Raw genomic sequence first — 24340 nt, 5'->3', positions numbered from 1 at the left:
AAAAATGTTTGGGTTCAGTGTCCCTTTAACGCTCCACTTTGTAATTCCAGCACACGATAATGTGTGCTGGTATTACAAGTTAATCAAATGTGAATGCAAGCTTTTTAATAAAAAACTACAATGTCCTCTATTTTGAGGGCATTTGGGTCACTTTTAAAAAAATAACCAGAGATCTAATCTCTGGTTCTTTTTCAGACTCTAATTGCGAGGTTGTGGTAGCAATAACCAGTCACTTGTAATGGCAATAAGTTAGTTCTCCACTTGTAATCTAGCCCTTAGTTTATTATATTGGGTGTACCATTATCTAAACAAACATATTTTCACTGGAGTCATGTTACAATGAAATACATGCAGCAACAATATTGTTGTGACATATTCTCCAGAACAATATTCTGCATGAAACCTTTTTCTTTACCCATACTTATTACACAGCATATAAGAAAATGGAGATGTATAGGTTTTACAGTAAAGGTATTAACCACTTAACCTAGCTTAAACCCCTTCTCATTACCTTTTCAATAGTTTTTTATTTAATTGAGGTTGAAACAAAAACATTTCAATCAATTAAGGTCAAAGTACAAAAGGGAGTCACATCTTTTAGATTTTACAGAATTTCACAACAGTGTCAAAAATATATATAATGACCTTTATTCTTTAAACCCCTTTTTTTTTGTAGCTTCTGTATATTTCATACCCCCTCTACTATGCTAAAGACAATTTTGGGCTTTCATTTCTAATAGGGATGACACTTGCTGGTGGTGTTTGAAGGTGTTAGGCCACTTATGGGCCTATAAGTAAGATTTAAAATCCTGAACATTAACACAATCTAGGTCTAGAGTAAAATAAACTGCAACTGTAGGAAAGTTAAATAATGGTAAAGTCATGTCAGCTTAGTAGCAAAGTCCAACGTCTTAAAGGGTCAAGAAACCCAAAAATCTTCATTCATGATTTAGAAAGAATATTACATTTTAAACATCTTTCTAATTCACTTCTATTATCTAATTTGCTTCATTCTCCTGATATCCTATGCTGAAAAGCATATCTAGATAGGCTCAGTAGCTGCTGATTGGTGGCTGCACATACATGCCTTGTGTGATTGGCTCACCCATGTGCATTGCTATTTCTTCTTAAAAGGATATCTAAAGAATGAAGCAAATCAGAGCATAGAAGTACATTGGAATATTGTTCAAAATTGTATTCTCTACCTGAATCATGAAAGAAAAATGTTGGGTTTAGTGTCCCTTTATGGTTCAGGTTGAACATGGATATCTGCACTATACACAATGGCCCCAATTTATCAAAGGTCTTGCGGACCTGATCCGATACTGTGGATCAGGTCCGCAAGACCTCGCTAAATGCGGAGAGCTATACGCTCTCCGCATTTAACATTGCACCAGCAGCTCACAACAGCTGCTGGTGCAACTCCGCCCTCTGCTGACTCGCGGCCAATCGGCCACCAGCAGGGAGGTGTCAATCAACCCGATCGTATTCGATCGGTTTGATTTCCGGTGATTCCTGTCCGCCTGCTCAGAGCAGGTGGACAGGGTTATGGAGCAGCGGTCTTTAGACCGCTGCTTCATAACTTGTGTTTCTGGCGAGTCTGAAGGCTCGCCAGAAACACGGCCCTTCAAGCTCCGTACGGAGCTTGATAAATATGGGCCAATGTGAGAGCTGCAGTATCTATCATGCATATAAACTAACATTTGTATTCCCTTTTTGCTAGTGGTAAATAAGATCTAGACGTATACTCTTAAGTGGAGCTACTGTTACACAATAAATGATGAGAAGAGATGGTTTTCGAATTCTTTTGTACAGAGTAAGGGATGGCAGCTCAGCTACATGATACATTACATACCTCCCTTTCTAACAAGATAGAATCTATAGGCACATTTGGCACATAGGTATAGAAAGGCAAAGGAGGGATAATATAACCCGGTAACATGGGGTATAGAAATATATTTTTTGCCTATAACATACTTTAAAGAATCAAATACCCCTTTGGATGCGGTGCTCAATTATAACATATAAGACCTTACCATGGGAATATTGTGTGGATGAACCAGTAGAAAATATGCTGCTTTATAGCTTCTATGTCTGGACATATATATGAGGAGGGTAAACATTTCATATGACAGTGAAATATACACATTAACACTAGCAAAATAAACTTAGGTAACTTATTTAAGTCTAAAATATCCCTGGTGAATCTAGCTTTAACTTGACATCCATATAGATTATTCTTTAGAGTTATTTGCAATTTCTAAAAAGATATAGATTTACAGTAGATTCTACAGGCAAATTGGGAGCATAGGTATAGGAAGACAGGGTGTAATAATATTACCCTGTAACCTGGTGTATATAACTTTATTTTTGCCTAAAACGTACTTTGAAGAATTGCTAATAAAGTGAGTCTATTAGTGTTCTTAGTATTGCTGTCAATCTATTTTCCATTGAGATGGCCAAGGTAATTAAGCTAGGACAGAAGGGAGAGTATATAATACCATTAGCTCACTCCAGTGCGGTCCAGCTGGGCAGACCTCCGGTACCAGATATCCCTAAGGCAGCATAGTTCCTGGACAAATAAGAGGATTTTTACTGATAGCAAGGTTATGTTAGGAGCCGGTTTCTCCAGTGTCTAGCTCGAGACAGAGCAGCTTGGGGGATGGAAAGACAGTACCTGTGTTCCAGCTCACATTCGTCGCCTCCATGCGCAAGGAGATGGATGACAGCTGTGGAAAAACTGGCAAATTTGCGACAAAGTCACGCCTAGGGAATGGGTCCTCCGGACCAGGTAATGTGAGTGTTAGCAGCCAGTTATTCGTCTTTGGTCTGGTAGAGACGTTAGCTGCGGTCCCATTAGTTGTTGGTATCATAGCTTGTGACCCCACTTTAAGAGCAGAGCAACCCTTGGTTGCAGAACCACCATGAATCTCCCTCAGCGCATTATTATCCCTGGTATTAGGAATTGTATCAATGAGTGGACAGGACTGTCCAGTTGCAGGTAATATGCACTGGGGATAAGAAGCTCCGTCTCTCTCCTCTTCCAAGCAAACAGGGTCCGATTGGAGACATTTCTCAGAGAAGCAAGCACTGATAGGGTTATGCGCCATTTGTAACGTCTCCTCAAATTTAACTCAGTAGCCTTTGAGCAAACGGCTCAATTCAGTCAAGATATAAGTAACAGTCTCCATTTTCAATCTCTATGACTAGCTTTGTGCAGGTATCTGACATTGTTATTTATCAGCGCACTTATGGCGCTGCACAGCAGTGAAGTTCGATAGGAAAATCACTGGGGGGGGGGGTATGTTGAGGCCTAAACCTCAAGAAAAAGCTCCCAATTTTGAAAGCAGGCAGCAATCCTGAAAAGAAAGGTATCTGTTGAGAGGAAATTCATCAGATTGAAGTCCAGATGTAGATCCCAAATTGAGATATTAGCTTGATGTAGCATGATGATGACTGGAGCAGCTCAAAATTTTGCGGCCAAGCATGCCGCCATCCGGAAGTCCCCCCCCCCCCCCACCTTTTCAGATAATTTGATGAGGCACTTTTTTTAGCATAATATATTTACAAGAGAGAAGTTTCATGGAATTTTAATACTGGGAAAACCCTACGGCAATCCTAATTTGTCAATAATGAAGCAGGTCGCATTGTTGCATTAAAGTCAAAATTAAATGTTCACGATTCAGGTAAGGTATGGGATTTAAAACAGCTTTCCAATTTACTTTGATCATTCATTTTTCCTAGTTCTCTTGGTTTTCTTTGTTAGAGAGTAATCCTAGGTAAGCTCAGGAGTGTGCACGTGTCTATAGCATTCTATGGCAGGACTTCTTGTATGTACAACATTGCTATAAAATTATATATATATATACTTGCAAAAAAAGCGCACTCCGACATAAAGTCTCAAGACCAGGGTTCCAGAAGTATAATGACATAACAGAAAACAATCTATACTTTCTAGGTTTGATATCTTAAGACATGATTAAGATCTTTTTATCGAAAAACATCCTTTACCATAGCTTTTTCATGTAATAAAAGATACAACTTTGGAAGTGCTGCTGATTTTGTATACTTTGGACTTTCATGTGAGCCAATGACCAAAGCAATATGTACAGCCACCAATCAACAGCTAGCTCCCATTAGTGCATTGCTGCTGCTGAGCCTACCTAGGTATGCTTTTGAACAAAGGATACCAAAATAATTAAGCAAATTAGATAAAAGAAGTAAATTAGATTTTGCTATTTTTTAAATTGCACGTTTTTTCTGAATCTTTACTTTTCTGTACCTTTAAAGTACCATTAGATAGAATCTAGTTAAATAAACAACAAATGCTTAATAAAAAGACAAGGCAGTGATACTTACTATGAATTTCTGATGAGTAGTAGATTTTTTTCTTACAAATTACTTCCAGTTCCCCCCCCCATATAATAAACAGCCAAATGAAAAACTAAAATATGTATGTACTGTGAACTCTTGCACAGGCTCACTAGGAGCTAGTGCCTCAAAAAGTTTGCATATAAAAAGATTGTGCACATTTTGATCATGAAATGAAAATGTAAATCAGAAAGTGGTTTTTTTTTATTTTATTTTTTTAAATCTTCATGGTTTCATTTTGACCGTAGTGTCCCTTTAACGGTTGGAGTACATTTTAGCCCTAGTGGTGTGTTTGTGGACTTGAGAGCAAGGATAACTGAAAAGTCTGGAGTGATGTTCAGGCTAATGCAGGGGCTCAATGTTTCAGGTAGGTGCCTGGCTGGGTGGGGCATACCTGGGATAGGTAAGCTAAAATATATCTGGAATGCCTTGTTGCCTCTGTTGTGGGTGAAGAATAGCTAGTTTGCAGATATGGGATGGCTGATGACCTCTTGTAGATCCTGGAGTTAAAATATTTTTAATCATTTATGTTGTTATTTGAATAAAAGCAACCGTTGATGGTCTTTTTCTCCACTCTTGCTCCTTTGGTTTTGTATGTTTATAATAGTTGTATAGGGTAAAGGTTTGGAAAGGGAGGATTGCAGTAATCTGTAACATCTTTAAGGAAAGATCACACTTGGCATTTAATCCCTTATGAAGAAGCAGATTTTCCAATCTATTTTAGACATGACAGCAGTATTAATATATGTTATTTAAGAGTAATAATGTTGTTCTTACCAATCTGACCACTTACCACTTTACTATTAAACCCCATAAATCTTTTATGCACAGAACAAAATCCTTAGGATATCTACTTAGATTGCCAATTTACTGAGTTCCAAAAGTAAATAAATCGGATTCTGTAATTGGTTGCTTCACAAAACTATTGAAGTCAGTTCAATTTTCTATGACTGCACACTGTGGTACATTACAGTACATTAAATAAACCCACTGTGTAAGACTTACGTTATTATTGTATATTTGTAGGCACTAGTTATAAATTTAGTTTAAATGTAAATAAGATATATGCATTGATTTTGATCTCCAGTATTTAGAGCTGAGGCCAAATTACAGATCCTTAATTGAATGAACTGTAGTGCTTTATCTTTGTAAATACAGAATGGACAGAAACTGTTTGTTCCCCCACAATCGTATTATACAGGGAAAGAAACAACAATCAACTGCATGAATGTTCCAATCAAGAGTACAGTTGTAGCCAGCAATAAAAACAATGTTAAGGACCCTTCAGCAGGTATGCAGGGCATTCTTAGCAGCTGGGATTATTTCAAATACAAAGCTAAGAATGTTTTTCACTCCAATACACTTTTAGGCAGGCTGCTGGATACACTCTAAATAATGCAATCTTGTCTGGATCAAGATACTGAACTAGGTAGAACTATACATGAGGAAAAGGTAGCAACAGACATTTAGGGGCTGATTTATTATCCTGCGGACAAACATCGCAGCGGACGAGTTAAGGAGTTAAGGAGCCTCTGCTTCTTAACTTATATATATTTATCAAGTTTATTTAAAATAATTATTTTCTATTCAATGGTAATTATTTGCAAATAAATGGAAAAAGCAATGTGCACATGATTTGCACCCAGTTAGGCTAACTTATTTATGAGTTATTTCAGTGGCGTCACTAGGGGGTGCGGGGGGTGCGGGCCGCACCCGGGTGACACCCTCCAGGGGGTGACACCACCAAAAAAAAAATGTTTTTTTTTTTTTTTTTATTTTATTGAAATTCAAATAAAATACAATGTAAATATGCATATATTTTTTTATTAGAGGGGCTAGCATTTGTAAACATTAGTGGGATTGGGGAAGTTGTAGACACTTCATTTTTTTGCCCCTTGAGCCAGCGCTGCAATTTCCACAAATAGTTTTCCCGGCTGCTTTTGCTTGTTTGTACTAAACGGGAACTGGGAAATTATGAGGGGGATGCCTGGCACCTGGCCGCATCTGACCGCATGACTGTCTGACACTGTCTCTAAAGTGAAGGAGCTACGTATGATGCCCACCAGACCGGTACGGTTACGGTACACTAAGTGCACACTGAAGAGGTAGGAGGGGAAGGCGAACGGGGGTCTGGGGGCGGGCAGAGAGCAGAGGTGTTTGGCCATAAGAAGCGGTAAGCACGCGGCTCGGGGCTGTGCACTGACAGACTTGGAGTCAGAGAGCAGAATTTTCATAGTTTGCACTGGTGATTTATTTTTAAAATGCTCCGTTTATCTTTCATTTGGTGCTCTGCTGAGCCAGGGAGCAGCTCTAGGCATGAGCTTTATAATTAATGCAGTGCAGTTTACATATTTTGTATGTATGTGTGTCTGAGTTTTTGTGTGTGTGTGTGTGTGTGTCTGAGTGCTTTTGTGTGTGTGTCTGAGTGTTTCTGTGTGTGTGCCTGAGTGTTTTTGTGTGTGTGCATCAGAGTGTTTTTGTGTGTGTGTTTTTGTATGTGTGTTTGCGTGTGTTTCTGAGTGTTTGTGTGTGCATCTGAGTGTGTTTTTAAGTGTGTCTGAGTGTTTGTATGTGTGTGTGCCTGTGTTTTTGTGTTTGTGTGTGTCTGCTTTCTGGGGATGCATGATTAAGGGACTAATGTCCCGAAACGTCGCATATCCACTCTGTCTGTGTTTGTATATGCTGTAAGACAATAAAAGAAGATTATTAAATACTTGGTGCTGTGGAGTATTGGATTTGGTATTGCTTTCTGGGGGGAGTGACACCATAACTTACCGCACCAGGTGACACCAACCCTAGTGACGCCACTGAGTTATTTTGAGGAAGTGTGGAAAGATAGTGGAAAGACTATATCAAGCTCAATCAGAGATCAGAAATATGCATAGGAATGATCTCCTATAGAACAGAAAAAAAATTAAATCTAGAAATAGACTTGATATATTACCAGGAAATAGTGATGATGAAGTAAGAATCCCATTTATTAAAAACTATACATCCCAAGAGCGTTTGCTTGAATGGATCATCAATAGACATTGGCACCTTTTGAGAATAGAACAAATATTAAGAAATTATTTTGGCAATAAGCCACAGATTCTTTTTAGGACAGCAAGAAATTTTAAAAACATCCTGGCACCTAGTTAATTTAGAAATAAAAACAACAATAAAATAGTAAGGGATTTAGATATCACAGGTTAAAAAATTGAAGACTTCTTTCCATGCTTAGATTGTAAATAATGCAAATTCAGTTTTAAGTCTAAGCAGGTAACTTCCACTAATATGGGCAGAAGTTTTTGGATTAAAAACATGATAAGATGATGTAATATACCTGATACAGTGCCAGATTATGAGTGGAGCTCTATTTAGCGCTTACACTAGAGCACTAATTGCGCTATATTTAAACTTTTTGAGCTTGTCAGGTTGAACTCGTATTATTAGTTGAAAGTAAAAGTTTGTGCTAACCCGATGAGCAAACAGCTTACTTCTAGCGCAATTAGATTATCACACTCCCCATAGAAGTCAATAAAGAATAAAAAACTAGATAAAACACACCCTACTCGCACACTAACCCGATTGCATATTCTCATATGCACTAACCCCACCGTGAATTCTCATATGTGCTAACCCGACCGTGTATTCTAATGGTATAGACATATATATATATATATATATATATATAGGAATATCTATTTAAAAATACTTAGAACATATTTTGCTATGTGCAGAACATTTGGATGTGAAATATTCACAGTAATTACACAGTATAACACTTTATTAAATATGAATATTGCATAAATATGCTATAACATATTTTCATCAAAGGACTCCATTGCACTTATATATACTGTATATATGACTGTGTGTACATATGTGTTTATATGTGTATATATGTCTGTAAATACATATATACACATATAAATAAATACATATGTATATAATGTATGTATATATATATATATATATATATATATATATATATATATATATATATATATATATACATACACGTACATTTTAGACATGTATGTGTATGTATCTCTATGTTAAAGTCCTTTGCCTGTCTTTTTTTCCCTAACATCTGAGACCTCATATCTTTGAGCACTTTTGTGTGCAATTTTGTTTTTAAATAATTTTTATTACATGGTGTTATTTTGCATGTAAGTGCAATGTAATATATTTTTTATGTGTTTTGTGAGACTTTTATATTTTGCAAAACAGTTAACCACAGCTATGAAGTCGCGGAAATCATGCTAGTGTAAAAATGCAATTGCGCTCACGCCTGCGCACAAACGATTTTGAAAACCCACACACGCATATGTTTGCGCTCCACTTATAATCTAGCCAACAATGTTCTTGCCATTTATAATACTTGGGGCAAACAGGGAAAACACTAAGGACCCACATGAGAGATTATATTCTTACCATTGAACATGGCAAATATGATACTATTTTATACAAGCATTTCAAAGATAAACATTATTAAGATCCATCTGCCATGTGTTTTGGGGGATTAAAAACTATATGGAAAAAAGGTTGCTAAAAGGTGAGGCTGAATTAACATATCATTTTAAGACAATATAGGGTGATAACGTCGGAAACAGAGGTAACCTGGGAAGCAGAACCCCCTCCAGGAAAGCTACTCACAAGTGAAGTGGCACAACCAGGGTGCCCAACCAGGCAGTACGGGACCAAAAAGTCACCCCAAAGACTTAGGTGGAACGTCTGGAAGCCAACACCAACGTCAGATGTACAAAGGAGGATACAGCAATCACCGGCACAGCCAACTCTCAGGGGATCTGAGAATAGTGAGCGTAGGTGAGCAACGCCTCAATCAGACCGGCTTCAAGAAAAATCAGTTGTCCCACCTAAAGAGCCAATTTTGCCTCAGCTTGATGACTTCGTTATACTGGGACTGATAGCTGCTGCAATCCTCTTCACGCTTTACAGTGCACGCAGCTCACAGAGGACTTGCAGATGAGGCAAAAATGGCTCTTTAGGTGGGACAACAGATTTTTCTCGAAGCTGGTCTGATTGAGGCATTGCTCACCTACGCTCACTATTCTCTGATCCCCTGAGAGTTGGCTGTGCCGGTGATTGCTGTATCCTCCTACGTATAGCATTGCAAATAGCATCGGAGCGCCATTTGTATTGTTTCTTGGCTTCTGTCACACTTAGTGGAGTTGTGTTACAGATTGGCAGTATTTGAGTCATTTAAAGCTTTTATTGGAATTTGTATTTATCTATATACATCCCCCCACCCCCTTGGACTGTGCACATTTATAGCATGTTCTGCTTATTTTACTTGTGTAATTTTACAGAATGCTTGGTCTGAACAAGGAAATTTAGAAAAATGAATGATTCCTTGAGGCTAAAAATATCCTAGTAATTATAATCCGAGGCATTTAAATTCTAAAGCAATCTATACTTTTAAAATAAAATTGTTGTACAATAATGCTGACCTATTTATGCCTATTTTTTTCTGTAGTTGTTGGTTAGTTTTAATTGGATGCCTGAGAAAAGGGATTCGTCTTTTCAGATCTTAACATAAAAGAAATATGCTGTAAGTCACTTTTCATCTTAGTTTGGCAATTTCTTTGAAATAGTACATGTATTTTTTTCTCTAATATTACTTGTGTACAATATATTTTTGTTCAGTCTCAGCATTGTGCTAAATGTTTCTCATTTCAAATGTAAAGCAACTGGATCCTCTAAGTTTCACAAATATCAATACTAAACAACAGTAGAAATGTATAATTAATTTGTCCACTTGATTCATTTTTCATCAGTTTTAAAGGAACCTTAGATTTGTTAAGCCCTTTGGGTTGCAGAAAAGTCTGCAACACATAACAATTCAATGCTTTTCTGATCTTTCTGGAGGCAAATGTAACCTATGCAGATTCTACAGTGTCCCATTTGGGTTGTTACTGGTCTATTGATTTATTATGTTAGGTGGTTGTCAAATTAGTCAAAATGCTTATATATCAAAAGCAAGATTATACTGGCGCAACTCTACACAAAATATTTTTGATCCATTAAAGAATTGTGGCTATATAATGTCATCATAGCTGAAAATTATTCAGTGAAATGTTGGAGTTTACTAAAACTTAAAGGAAAAACAGAGGTAAAACCAAATAATTGGAAATTTTTGTTTTCATCTCTCTCTTAGTATATGTAACCATATACTAAATGACTTTACAATGATATAGCATGCGTGTAATAAGCTCACTAGAAAATATCAGATTAACAACCATATGTAAAAAAGGGAAATATTTTATTTCATAATTTCCATAGTAGTAGACGTGCATGGGCAAAAAAATAGGTTTCGTCTGAAAGATTAATTTCAGAATTTTTTAAATGTTCGGTTCAGCCAAATTTTGTTGATGCAGGCATTCATTTCAGACGAATATTGAATTTAGATTTGTTACCATTATTTACAACAGAGACAGCTAATATAGATAATTAATATTAACAAACATCTTACATTGTTTTTCAATGTTAAAAGAATATACAACTGAATTACTAATATCCAGCATTTAGTGCCTGACCGCTTGTCCCTAACATAAGTCATTAGTATTACTATGGCAGGATTGGACAGGGGACGATGGACAAATGAATGGTAAGACCCATTGTACATCATTACAAACAATGGAGCTTATTAACCAAACTACAGTATATTAAACCTGCCCCCATTAATGCACCCTTTTGTGGCTTCAAATGGCATTAACAAATTGATTGTGTTAAGCAATCATTCTTTTATTCTTCTTTTTTTTGTCAGTTTCGTCCAATAATGTATTTGGCTTTTTCAATAGCAAATGATTCGACAAATCAGCAAAATTCTGAAGAATTAGCATTCATCCAAAGCCCAAAGGCACATCTCTACTCAGTAGCCACATCCCATAGTAGAGGAACATTAACCATCAAATCCAGATATTTAACCTGGGACTAGCAAGAGTGTACATTTCTTTTTTCCTCCTCAATTCAAAAATATTTGCTATGAAATCTCACAAGATCATGGTGAAATCTCACAAGAGAATAATAAAGTCCAACAAAGCTCTAATGATGCTGCTTGACTTCTTTTCAAACATAAATTACAGACAAAATGGGTAAATGCAAACATATAATTTTCTTCTTTTTTAAATGCACAAAGTGTCTGATTCCAATCTAGCGATCATGTGTTTCAGCTCTCAATATACCTTTTTCAACATAGGAACAATCATACTGCAAACCATGAAACCATTTTCATATTTGAAAAATATTGGACCGTATATTGGAAAAGTCACCCATGTGATGGACTTAATTGATTGTAATAATCACATTCCACCAGACCATGTTATTGACTAAATATCAACCACCAATCAAAAGCACTTGATGAATGCTCAACATCCACAAATCAACTGATAACACACATCTGATAAAAGGTAACAATATTGGCCGTTAATCTGCACATACTGTGACCCGAAATACAAGATTGCTCTGCCTATGCCGACAACAGAGATCACTCTTTTGGATGACCAATTGAATAATGCCAAATAAAAAAACTATACAGAACATGTCATCATCACCCTGGATAGCACTTGTATTGTTTTGTGCATCAATATAGTTTTTGGTGATTGACAGTTATTATTGGTCGTTAACTGTGCTTTGTGGGAAATAGAGATTGTATATCGTGGAAGTTATCAAACTCGGCTGTGTTAGGCTTAATAAGATTGTGATTGTTTAAATAAAAAGGTTGATCCTGTTTTTTTGAGAATTTCAGACCAATTAAGGCCGTGACCAATAGAAATGTCTTTAGCTATGGCATTAAGAACTTTTTGGTTGATCACAATCTTGTTTTTGTTTTCAGTAGATAATGATTTCTGAACATCAGTCTGAATGCTACACACAATCCTAAAATAATTCTACCATTAATATATCTCAAACTCAGAATTTTTACCTCCTAAAAACACAAAATATTCATGTGTCTCTATAATCTACTGATTTTCTAATCCAAAAGTCAAATGTTTTCAATTTGGACCTGATGATCAAAAACCCACCAGCATGGAGAGAAATCACTCAAAATCTTTCCTTCAAATAAAGCGCATTACGGAGAGAAATGTCTCAAGATTTTTGAGGCTTTTTGAGCATTATAATGTAATGTGTGTGTGTCTCCCCTTCACATTTAGAACCTGCATAGCTAGAAAAACAACTCTCAAGCTATAATTTGAATTTGTAAAAAATTTTGAGGGGCCTCACAGTACAGACGAGTCATCTTATATCATCTCACCAGTGAGGAGAACTTTAGCTCATCAGGCCAAAAGAATCTAGACGGTCACATTGCATAGTTTCTACTGTTTTCAATAAAGGGGCATCTTTATGTGGGCATATATACTATTGCAGGCATAGGCTTATTGTCTATTTGATTGTATAATTCCAAAGCAAGAGCCACCTTTTCTATACTTTCATGAGGTTATTTAAAGAAATATAATATTTTGTAACTTGGCTTGTAGTAAACCAAGTTATTAAAAACTCTAATTGAAATGATAAATGGATGTAGCATTGGTGTAATTAATAAATAAAAATTGATCACATGAACGCTCATATAATCAATTATCCAATTTTATTACATTATAAATACCAAGCTACATAAAAATTATAGATAGTATTTGAAAAATTTAAAATTGATTAAAATGGCATGCTATACAACAATCACTAAATTATATATTTTTTTGTTTATTGTCCCTTTAATGGTGATGCATGTACAACTCTCCCTTCCTACAACTCTCCCTCCTTCTACTCCTCACACCAAACTTCACAGAAGCATTATGTCTTTAGATCAGCAACAACTTGCTAATTCCTCAACATAATTCCATTCTCTCCCCCCCTCAAATACTCTCACTCAACCACAACCCTCATAACCTGAAACTTAGTTCATGCTCCCCTGTTACTGAAGAAGAAGTTTCGGCACTTATACTGCACTCTCACCTCACTACCTGTCCCCTTGACCCTATCCCCTCACAGCTACTCCCCTCCCTCTCTGCTACCATTACCCCTATACTAACACACATTTTCAACCTCTCCCTCAGCACTGGTACATTTCCCTCATCGATGAAACATGCACTGGTCACACCTATCCTCAAAAAACCTTCCCTTGATCCTACCTCCCCATCCAACTACCGCCCTATTTCCCTCCTCCCTCTTGCTTCAAAGCTTCTTGAAAAACTAGTATATGCACACCTATCCCATTTCTTTATGTTAAACTTCCTTCTTGACCCGCTGCAATTTGGATTTCGTCCCTATCACTCCACAGAGACAGTGATTGTTAAGGTCACCAACGACCTACTTACAGCAAAATCAAAAGGCCACTTCTCTCTGCTTATCCTCCTTGATCTGTCCGCAGCCTTTGACACTGTCGACCACCCTCTTTTGCTCCAAACCCTCCAATCCTTTGGCATCTGTGACACAGCCCTTTTGTGGCTCTCTTCCTACCTATCAAACCGTACCTTCAGTGTAGCCTGCCGCTTCCACCTTAAAAACATCTCCAAAATTAGACACTTCCTTACACAAGACATAACTAAGATTTTAATCCACTCTCTAATTCTTTCCCGCCTTGATTACTGCAACTCTGTCCTCTCTGGTCTCCCCACCTGCCACCTAGCTCCCTTACAATCCATAATGAATGCCTCTGCCAGACTCATCTTCCTTACACGTCGCTCTTTATCTGCTGCTCCTCTCTGCCAATCCCTTCACTGGCTTCCTCTTGCCTCTAGGATCAAACACAATTCTCACTCTGACATACAAAGCCCTCAACTGCACTGCTCCCCCCTATATCTCAGACCTCGTCTCCAGATACTCTCCCTCCCGTCCCCTTCGCTCTGCTCATGACCTCCTACTCTCCTCCTCTCTGGTTACCTCATCGCACTCCCGTTTACAGGACTTCTCCAGACTGGCTCTCATCTTGTGGAACTCTCTGCCTCACCCCACAAGACTCTCCCCTAGTTTTGAAAGCTTCAAGTGCTCCCTAAAGACTCTACTGTTCAAGGATGCATACAACCTATGCTAACCTTACTTTATACCAGTTCCACTCCTCCATTGCTATCCCCTGAACCCCCTTAGCATGTAAGCCTAAGAGTCCAGCTGTTTGTAGATCACCTTCTTAAGAGTGGATTACAGCAGTGCAACTCTTGGCAGGACCCTCTACCCATTTGATCCCTTTAATTGTTTTGTTGTGCTCCCATTTGTTTATAGCGCTGCGGAATCTGTTGGCGCTCTACAAATAACCGATAATAATTGTTGCTGCAAATTACATTATTGGCGCACAATAAAGACAAGCAGAAAATAAATGAAAAATAAAAAATTGTTCGTTAAAATTATTAAAAATACATATTAATTGAATCATGGTTTTAAGGGTTGTATGTAGCCATGAGTTCAAAATTAAATAAAGCTTTGAAAAATACAGTACATTTAATATATTTCTATAATTATTTAAATTTGGGGACAAGAGTATGGCGCACATGCAATAACAAGTTGAATGCTATATAATACGTTATATGATGCATGAAAAAAAGCAGTAACTATGTGAATGTTTTCCCTATCAGTGTTGAAAAATATATAATAAGATAGCACATTAACCAACAGTTAATAAAAAAAATTTAAGCATTAACGTAAGAAACACACATTTTTGGTGCAGACAATTAAACAATAATTATGATTTTTAAATTTTAATTTATAATTACCTAGAATATCGCTATCACGGTCATCGGTGATGCCCTCAATGACCTCCATGCCAAACCTCTGGAGAACTTTTCTTTCAAAGTCAGTCAAATCTGCGACATAAGGTTGTCCGCCTCCAGTACCACGTGCATATTGCTTTTCTTTGGCAATTTTTTATTTAGTTTGACACTTGATATCATTGAACCTTTTTTTGTAGGATTCAATATCTTTTTTCGTTGGTCCTTGAGCACTCACAGCGTCACAAATTTTTTGCCAAATAATATTCTTACGGGCACCGAGGGTTTGCTTGACTTGACTACCATAAATATTATCATAGTATTCGAGTACTAGATCAACAAGTACAACATTCTGTTGATGCGAGAAGTTAGGGTTGCGACTGAGTCTTCTTGGAAGTAGTTGAATCTCCAGAGCAAGCTATCTTCTCAAAGTAAATACCAAAAGTAACTAAACAATATTCTAAGATTTCTGGGAAATACACGTTCTTATACATGTCAGCAGCTTAACGTTGCCACTTGTATGACGTTTATGACACCTAGATGGTCACGTGGGTTAATAACTAAACCAATTATACCGTAGACTGATTAGTAACTTTGTTCTTTCACACCGAGCAAAGCTTCAAAGTTATCAATAATCCGATTGTCTTCAAGACAGATTAGACGCAAAATTTTATGGCTTGGTTTTTAGTACATTCATGTAACGAAGTTCTATCCGCAAGGTGCAAATGCCAGCGGGTTAATTCGATATGCTTTGTGCGAAAATTTTGAAGCCTAAGTACATGGCGCCCAAAATGTTCAGCTTGCTCCCAGTACTGCATTGCTGCACCTTTAACTCCTTAGAAATGGTTATAGAATTTTGACCATACAAACTATTGAAATAGTAAATTATGTGTGAGGGTACTTGAAACTGCCATACAGGATGCTTAATCACAGTTATAAATAAAAAACAATTTATTAAAATAACACTTTGTGACCTGTGCACTTCAGATTCATTCTTTACACATAAAATATACAGAACAAAGATAATCTGCAGTAATTTTGGTAACATGATCTCTCCTGCTTAAAGTTTTTGTAAACTTTAATTAATTAAAGTGAAGGTCAACTTCACGCAACTGCACCACAGCATTGGATAGACTTTGCAAAATGAGGGTAGGTTTAATTAATCAAATTTGTTATATTTCAGTATTTTTTTAAAAAATTACCTTTTGAGCGCTCCGACAATAAGCGCAGCTCTCCCGCCCGGCATTTTGTCAAATTGTTTGACAGTTGACAATTCTTAAAAGAAAGAATCCTTGTTTCCCCAGGGTCGTGACGTTTATGCAAAGGGTCTGGATGCCCCGGGGGGGAAACAAGGATTCTTTCTTTTAAGACTCGTCATCTGTCAATCAATTTGACAAAATGCCGGCGGGAATGCTGTGCTTGTCGTCGGATCGCTCAAAAGGTATTTTTTTTTTTAAATAATGAAATATAACATCTTTGATGAATTAAACCCACCCTCATTTTATAAAGTCTATCCAATGCCATGGGGCAGTTGCGTTAAGTTGACCTTCACTTTAAAGCCCAGGATTGAAAAATAATCTTAAAAACAGGGGCTCTTTAATTAATTAACGTTTACAAAGATGCTTATTTTTTAAAAATACTTTGCGTTATGGTAAACATAACGCTGGTCCTCCGCCTGCATCTCCTGCTTTCTTTATCATATGGATGATGAATCCGGCTTCCTCCAATCGTTGCATGCCCCATGAGCTGGACGCCAAAGGGGGCACACAACGATTGGAGGAAGCTGGATTCCTCATATTTTTGATCCTGGGCTTTAATTCATTAAAGTTTACAATTACTTTAAAATTTACAATCACTTTACAATTTAGATTATATTCTTATTTGATGCTTGAAAATAAAAATATTAATTTTGTTTTTTGTTTTATGCAAGAGTGGGATGATTCCTAAACATAAGATAATTTAGTAGTTGAATAATTATTGTAGCATAACCCCAATAAAATATATCTTTCCATTAACCTCCAATGAGGGTCAGGAGTAAAGGGAAACATCAAAGAGGCACAGCTGAAATAAATAGCTGTAATAGATGCACCAAGAAAGGAACATAAGCATTCTACAGTTAATGCAGTCACTAAGCCAAAAGCAAAGAGATCTGATAGCAAAATTCCACATAAATATGAAATATATAAAATATGTTGCACTTAAAATGAATGAAGATGTAAAACTATTTTGTTCCAGACCTGCCTAGCAGCAATTTTTAAAACAGTTGCTCTGATTTTACATTCTAAGTTTTGCTTTGCTTTAGGCTTAATAAAAGGAGAAAAAAAAGTGAAAGGAATACCTGAAAAGATGAAAGCCAATGCTTTTGTTATGTGAATTATGTATAACTGTATCTTTGTTTAACTCTGTCTTTGTGTGCAGATATTCACTATGGTAACATGCACAAACAAAATATGAATGGAATACAAATTCTCTCTTTAAAGGGACATTCCAGTCAAAATTTAAATCCACATAAATCAATTGCATATTTGAAAAGAAACATATTTGCAATATACATGCATTGGCAAAAATGCTTCTAGTAAAAGTTATTGCTGTTTTAGTGTTAACATTTTTCTCTGCATGTGCATATGAAGCCTAACTAGATATTCTCAGTGCACCAGCATGTTATATACTGCAGCTGCTTAGAGCACTAGAGGGGCTTGTATCATTATCAGCAATTAACAAATTGAGTTATTACCTGGAGGTACAAGCATCTTAGGCTCTCTGAGCAAGTGTTGTGTTTAAAATGCTGGTGCACGGTGCATACTTAAATACACATTTAAAACAGTTATAGCTTTTCTTAGAAGCATTTTTGCTAATGCATGTATATTACAAAAATGCTTCTATTCAAAACCGAAATGCAGCTATGTGGTTTCCAATTTGGGCTGGAATGTCCCTTTAAACCTACAATGGGGGTTAAGTCCCCTCCTACTTTGTTTTTTAGTCTGTGAACTATTTATATTTAATGACTATAGGATGTAAAAGACTGTGTAAAACAATGCTTACATACCTCCCAACATCAGATGGTCTGGATGAGTGATAACGTTGGCACAAGGTCCAAGAAAGGGGTTTAGGGAGTATGTTTTAGACCAGGGATGGATTATGTGCTTCATCTGAAGACAAAACAGGGAGCTTTTGGGAAAGTCAGGCAGTTTACAGTATGATTGGCTATTTAAGGAGGTGGTGCACAGGTGTGTTTAGAAATTGGACACACATAGGGTAGGGGATTCAGTAGGAGCGACAATGAAACTGAATAACCAACCCAAGACTGTACTGCAAAATGGGAAAGCTTTGTGCTTATCAGACATCTGTTTCTACAAGTGACAGAAGTTAAATGGTTATACTTCATTTAGTTAGTTTCATTGCTTAGATATCTTTATGAACACTTTGTTATAATATAATTAGTTTTTTATGGAAATTAGATTTTTTTTGTGTGAATATAATTAATCTTTTTCTATAAATGATCAATGTTTATTATCTATTCCTATATCTAGAGGACAGTGTCCCTTCAGGATACAGTCTCTGGTAGCCACTTTCAACAACATTGTAGAAATGTTTTTCTGTCACATCAAAATATAATCCAAAATGCCTCCTCTGCTAGAAAAACAAAACAAATCCAGACTTACATGTAAGATCCCAGAGACTTAACGGAACTTCTCCTTGTATAGAAATGCTTATTGGATCATTTCTTCCCCATTGATATATATAGAGAATGCACCTGTCATGGTTGATTATATATTTCCTACCTATTCTATGTTAAATTTTTGTGCATATATTGTGTATTATTATTGTTTTTGTATTTTATTGTACCCATTGTATCAATGCAATGTTTTGTGTACCCAGGACATACTTGAAAACGAGAAAAATCTCAATGTATCTTTCCTGGTAAAATATTTTATAAATAAATATAATAACCCATCAATTTATGTTTAATGAAATATGTTTCATCTCAATATGGTTAAGGCTGGATTTCTCAAAAGGGCCATAATACCCAAATGTTTAAACACTTGAAAGTGATGCAGCATAGCTGTAAAAAACTGACTAGAAAATATCACCTGAACATCTATATGTAAAAAAGAAAGATATTTTACCTCAAAAGTTTCTCAGTAGCCACATCCCATTGTAAAGGACTTCTAAGAAACAAATAATTATGTCTGTCCCGGGACAGCGGATGGAGCGAGCTTACGTGCACTCTCATCTTATGAAATCTCATGAGAGTTAAGTGAAATCTCATGAGATCACAGTAAAAGAGTTCATGACCTCAGCACTGCTGATGCTAATCGGCTGCTGTTCATTTCTTCATTTTTTTTTTTTTTACCTGCAGCGGGGCAGCAGCTAAAGTATAACTTTTTACACAGAACTTACTCTGCTGAGCTGAGGAAGTTGTGAGGTAAAATATCTTCCTTTTTTACATAGAGATGCTCAGGTGATATTTTCCTGTCAGCTTATTACAGTTATACTGAATCCGTTTCAAGTGATTTAGCAATTGAGTATTATGTCGCTTTAAGCAAAGTAGACAGATGTTTCTCATAGAGTCAACTACCTGACTGGCTTGTGCTATAGGGGTCAATTTATCAAAGTGCGAGTGGACATGATACAATGTAGCGTACTATGTCTGCCGCACATCGATAAATGCCGACGGCATACGCTGTCGGCATTTATCATTACACAAGCAGTTCTTGTGAACTGCTTGTGCAATGCCGCCCCCTGCAGATTCGCCGCCAATTGGCCGCTAGCAGGGAGTGTCAATCAGCCCAATTGTATAGGATCAGGCTGATTGATGTCCGCGGCCTCAGAACTGCTTCTGGAGAGCCTGAATACTCACGCGAAAACAGGGGCATCAAGCTCCATTCGGAGCTTGATAATTCGGCCCCATATTCTCTTTCATCATAACACCTGGTGCTTTGGTGAGCATTTTCATTGACCAATGGTTTGATATATATTTGCTTGTGAGCATAATTCAGTAATGGCTAACAGCTTCTACAAATACTTTTTTCCATATTACAATCCGTATTGGTGCATATACATTAGTTAATAGTTAAGAAGTTTATTATCCATGACTTTGAAGTACTAAGTTTTTTGCATGTATCTCAACACATATGAATTATAATTTAACAATATGATAAAGACTGTCACTTTTTAATTTGCGCATGCGTAAGTGTGCATAGTGCAACCTTAAAGGCAGCATTTCAGTTAATCCCTGTTCGTCAACTATGCAACTTTAAACCTTTCATCAATCTCTAGTTTCTAGACGATGTTCATATATATTTAAAACTGATGGTTTAGTGTTTGATTTATCGCAATATCTAAACATATAAGACGTATATTTATCGAAATTTATAGACATATTGTTTTTGATATGAAAGGCAAAAACATGCAGAAATTTATTTTTGTAAATAGTGATGTATTGGAAAAACAAAATGGGGTAATTGAAGGAGATGTTCAAAGAACACAAGTAAATGTTTGGGGCATTGATGTTTGCTGATATGTCAAGGGACTTATTAAAAGCGAGTGCTACTAATTCAGCATTAGCTAGCATAGCCATCTGCAGGCAATTAGTGCTCTTTCTAAAGATACAGAAACTTCCCTGGAGAAATTAGTTCAAATCTTCAGTAGGATTGGCGGAAAAGTGGCTTTCGTATAATGACCGTATGCACGATTAGAGGAATAAACTTGTGTCCTGTACATCATGATCACATATGCATGTTCTGCAAACTCTGGCAGCAGAAATGAACTCACAGATTGTATAAAGGAGTCAATGAATTTTTTTGTGTGTGTCTTATTGCATTAGTTTATTTGGCAGAAAACTACTGACCAAAAAGAGTTTGCAGCCAAATAAACACATATGCAATAATTCACAAAACATTTTGACTTCTTTCTACAGTCTGATTAATAAAGGTATTCTTAATAAAGTTATTTTGCCCTTTCAAAACGTAACTCCTGGCTAAAGAATACACAATACACACTCAAGTTAATTTTTCTATATTTTATGAAAAATTATGTCAATATTTATTGGATACTACTAGATATGTTTTCCTTTTTTTCTTTCATTTTTTATATGGTATAAAGGAAGGCACATAGATTCTTTAATACATTAAAGGTGCTTTCTGCCTGTGGAAGAATAGTTGGAGTGATCGTGAGCTAGAACTAAGTGCATCAATAAAATATAGAGATCCATACATTTATTAATAAATAAGAACTTATTGAGGCTTATTGGGGGAAATACTTCTATTTGTTTCTATGCTAATCTATTCTATGTACATCCACAAACTATGTAATCATTTATTCTACTGTTAGTATGCGGTGTTTTACCATCTAAAATGATAAAATGTCATAAAGGAAACCAAATTAATTTATAGGGAACAGAAAAGTATTATTTATAAGGAACCAATTTTTCTAAACCCCAACATTTCAATCAAAGGGGCATTAAACTCAAAAAAATATATAATGCATAGGAAACAGCACTATTTAAATATGTTGAAATGATAGACAAATATACAGTTCCTGGTAGTTTCAGACAGAGAGGCGATTTATGAAAGTGCGAGCGGACATGATACAATGTAGCGTATCATGTCCGCCACACATCAATTAATACAGACAGCATACGTTGTCGGCATTTATCATTGCACAAGCAGTTCTTGTGAACTGCTTGTGCAATGCCACCCCCTGCAAATTTGCGGTCAATCTGCTGCTAGCAGGGGGTGTCAATCAGCCCGATCGTATAGAATCGGACGGATTGATGTCCACAGCCTCAGAGCAGGCGGACCAGTTAAGGAGCAGCGGTCTTAAGACCACTGCTTCATAACTGTTGTTTCCGACGAGCTCCTTCGGGGCTTGATAATTCAGCCCCAAAATATCTACCTATCATCTATCTGAGGGATTGAAGCTCATTGATGATAAGGGCACTAACAGCTCTGTCGGTGGAGAAGACCATAGAAAACCATTGTTTTATTCAGGACAGAAAACAGTGTAAAACATTTTAAAGTGATCTGGTTTAGATATATCAAAGAAAAGTTTGAATTTAGTATCTTGTGTCTCTGTTTGGAAATTAATGTTCAGAGAATATTTAAGGTATAATGAAAGCTGTAAGAAAAAAATACAGCTATGAATAACACATATTAATGGAGCATAACTGAAAAACTGTCAAATTAATATCTTATTCAGTAAAAAAAAAAACTGTAGTTTGTTGTGAACCCCACATTTTGAGGTATGTTATTGATAAGCCTTAAAGATATATTTTACTTTATTCTTCTGTTGTATTTATTTTTGCCACTTAAAGTGACACTGAATCAATTTTTTTTCTTTTGTGATTCACATAGAGCGTGCAATGTTAAGCAACTTTCTAATTTACTCCTATTATCAATTTTTCTTCATTCTATTGCTATCTTTATTTGAAAAAGAAGGCATCTAAGCAATTTTTTTAGTTCAGGCCCTGGATAGCACTTGTTTATTGGTTGTTGAATTTATCCACCGATCAGCAAGAACAACCCATGTTGTTCACCAAAAATGGGCCGGCATCTAAACTTACATTCTTGCTTTTCAAATAAAGAGAATGAAGACAATTTGATAATAGGAGTGAATTGGAAAGATGCTTAAAATTGCATGCTCTGTCTGAATCACAAAAGAAAAAAATTGGGTTCAGTGTCCCTTTAATAACTGACAGGGCAGAGATTCAGGATGATGGGAAATGCTGATACTCTGGTATTCTAGAACTCATTTTACAAACATTTCTTTATGAGACGGTAACTATAAAAAACATTAATCAAACAGCTTAATACTTAGGCAGATTTTTATTGGTATTATTGAGCATCTTTTATACAGTGTTGACATATTTCACAGTGTTCTGCCAGAGGCACAATGATTCTATGATAAATAAGAAAAATACATCATAAGTAAACATATGGATACAGAAATAGTCAAAAGCCCTTCTCTGTGGGAACTTTCAATCTGTGTGAATTGTTATTCAGAAATATTGTTGAATATCACATAGTTATAGACATTAAAGCCTTTCTGAAACCATTATAACTGAGCTATCTAAAGGAAAGCATGTTACATTTCACGCAGTTTTCTTCCTTTTGTGCTGTTCAAGAAAATACACTAATAAGATCCTATGTCCCCTTGGCTCATAAAGTACATTTAAAATGCATAATATATATCTAACCATTTGCCATTTTTTGTGTGCTTTTATTCAGGAAAAAGACCTTATCCTGACATTTAATGTTTCAATGCATCGTTCCTGGTGGATGGAAAACGGACCAGGATGCTTGGTGACCTCAGTAACGCCTGCACCAAACTGGGCTCCTGAAGACCACCGTTATATCACAATCTCTGAGTGCTTGCTAGAGTACCAGTTTATAGAAGTTGCACATAGTTCTCTTCAGATCTTTTTTGCAGTAAGTGAAGGTTTATATATTTTTTTCAACTGAAAGTATATTTTTCAAAGTTGTTGGAGTTCTAAGATTACCATTATTTTCATGCACTGATTGCTATAGAAAAAAAATGTTTCAATGACTAAAGCAAACTAGAGACAATTTATTTGAAAGTAGAATACATTTACTTTGCATTGTTGTAAAATGGCAGTGAAGTAAGAGACTAAAATGTGTATTTGTTAAGAAATACTTTTATAAGCATAAAAACTTTTTTCGCATTTCATAATGTTCTTTGGAGTGGTTTTTATTTGTTATATTAGCTTTGAAAGTCAAATAAATTGTGTCCATACAATTTGTTATATCTAACGCTTAAGAAATTGTTAATAAGGACGTAAATCTGAAACTCCTCAAATTTTAAACAATATTCTAAGTCATCACATTCATTTGAGCATTTTATTATTAAATTATTATTATTATTACTACTATTATTATCATCATTTACTTAAGAAGTGCCAACATTTAATGTAGCAATATGACATTAGTTTACAAATGCAAATTGCAATACTCAAAAACAACAACACATACATGAGCAATAAAATGTTGAGGGCTCTGCGTGTCACTATTAGCTGAAAACCCCCTCTAAGATGATTAATAGGACAAATATATATTCTAAAAAATCCTTATAGCTATTTTGTTAACCCCCTACAAAGAGATAAAGCCCATGATTCAAATTTGTGCAAAGGGGGCAGCAATTAATTTGCAAGGGTTAAAAGCACTGGCCCCCATTTTAAAAAATTCTTATTCAAAACCGTCATGAGTTAAATTTTTATTTCAAAATATTGCAGTCAATCATTGTTGCTA

General features: G+C 36.1%; 1 protein-coding gene across 1 annotated transcript in view; it reads left to right on the top strand.

Moving 5' to 3' along the window:
- The window catches only part of NKAIN2 (sodium/potassium transporting ATPase interacting 2), a 987696-nt gene that overhangs the window by 475832 nt on the left and 487524 nt on the right, over positions 1-24340 (top strand). Inside the window, exon 4 of the mRNA XM_053712142.1 lies at positions 23303-23503. Within this exon, the coding sequence (XP_053568117.1) occupies positions 23303-23503 (201 nt within the window). The remainder of the gene's footprint in view (positions 1-23302; positions 23504-24340) is intronic.

This window comes from Bombina bombina, chromosome 4, assembly GCF_027579735.1.
Source record: "Bombina bombina isolate aBomBom1 chromosome 4, aBomBom1.pri, whole genome shotgun sequence".
NCBI lineage: Eukaryota > Metazoa > Chordata > Amphibia > Anura > Bombinatoridae > Bombina > Bombina bombina.
Note: the sequence above shows the minus strand (reverse complement) of the source record. Positions and strands in the feature narration are given on the sequence as shown.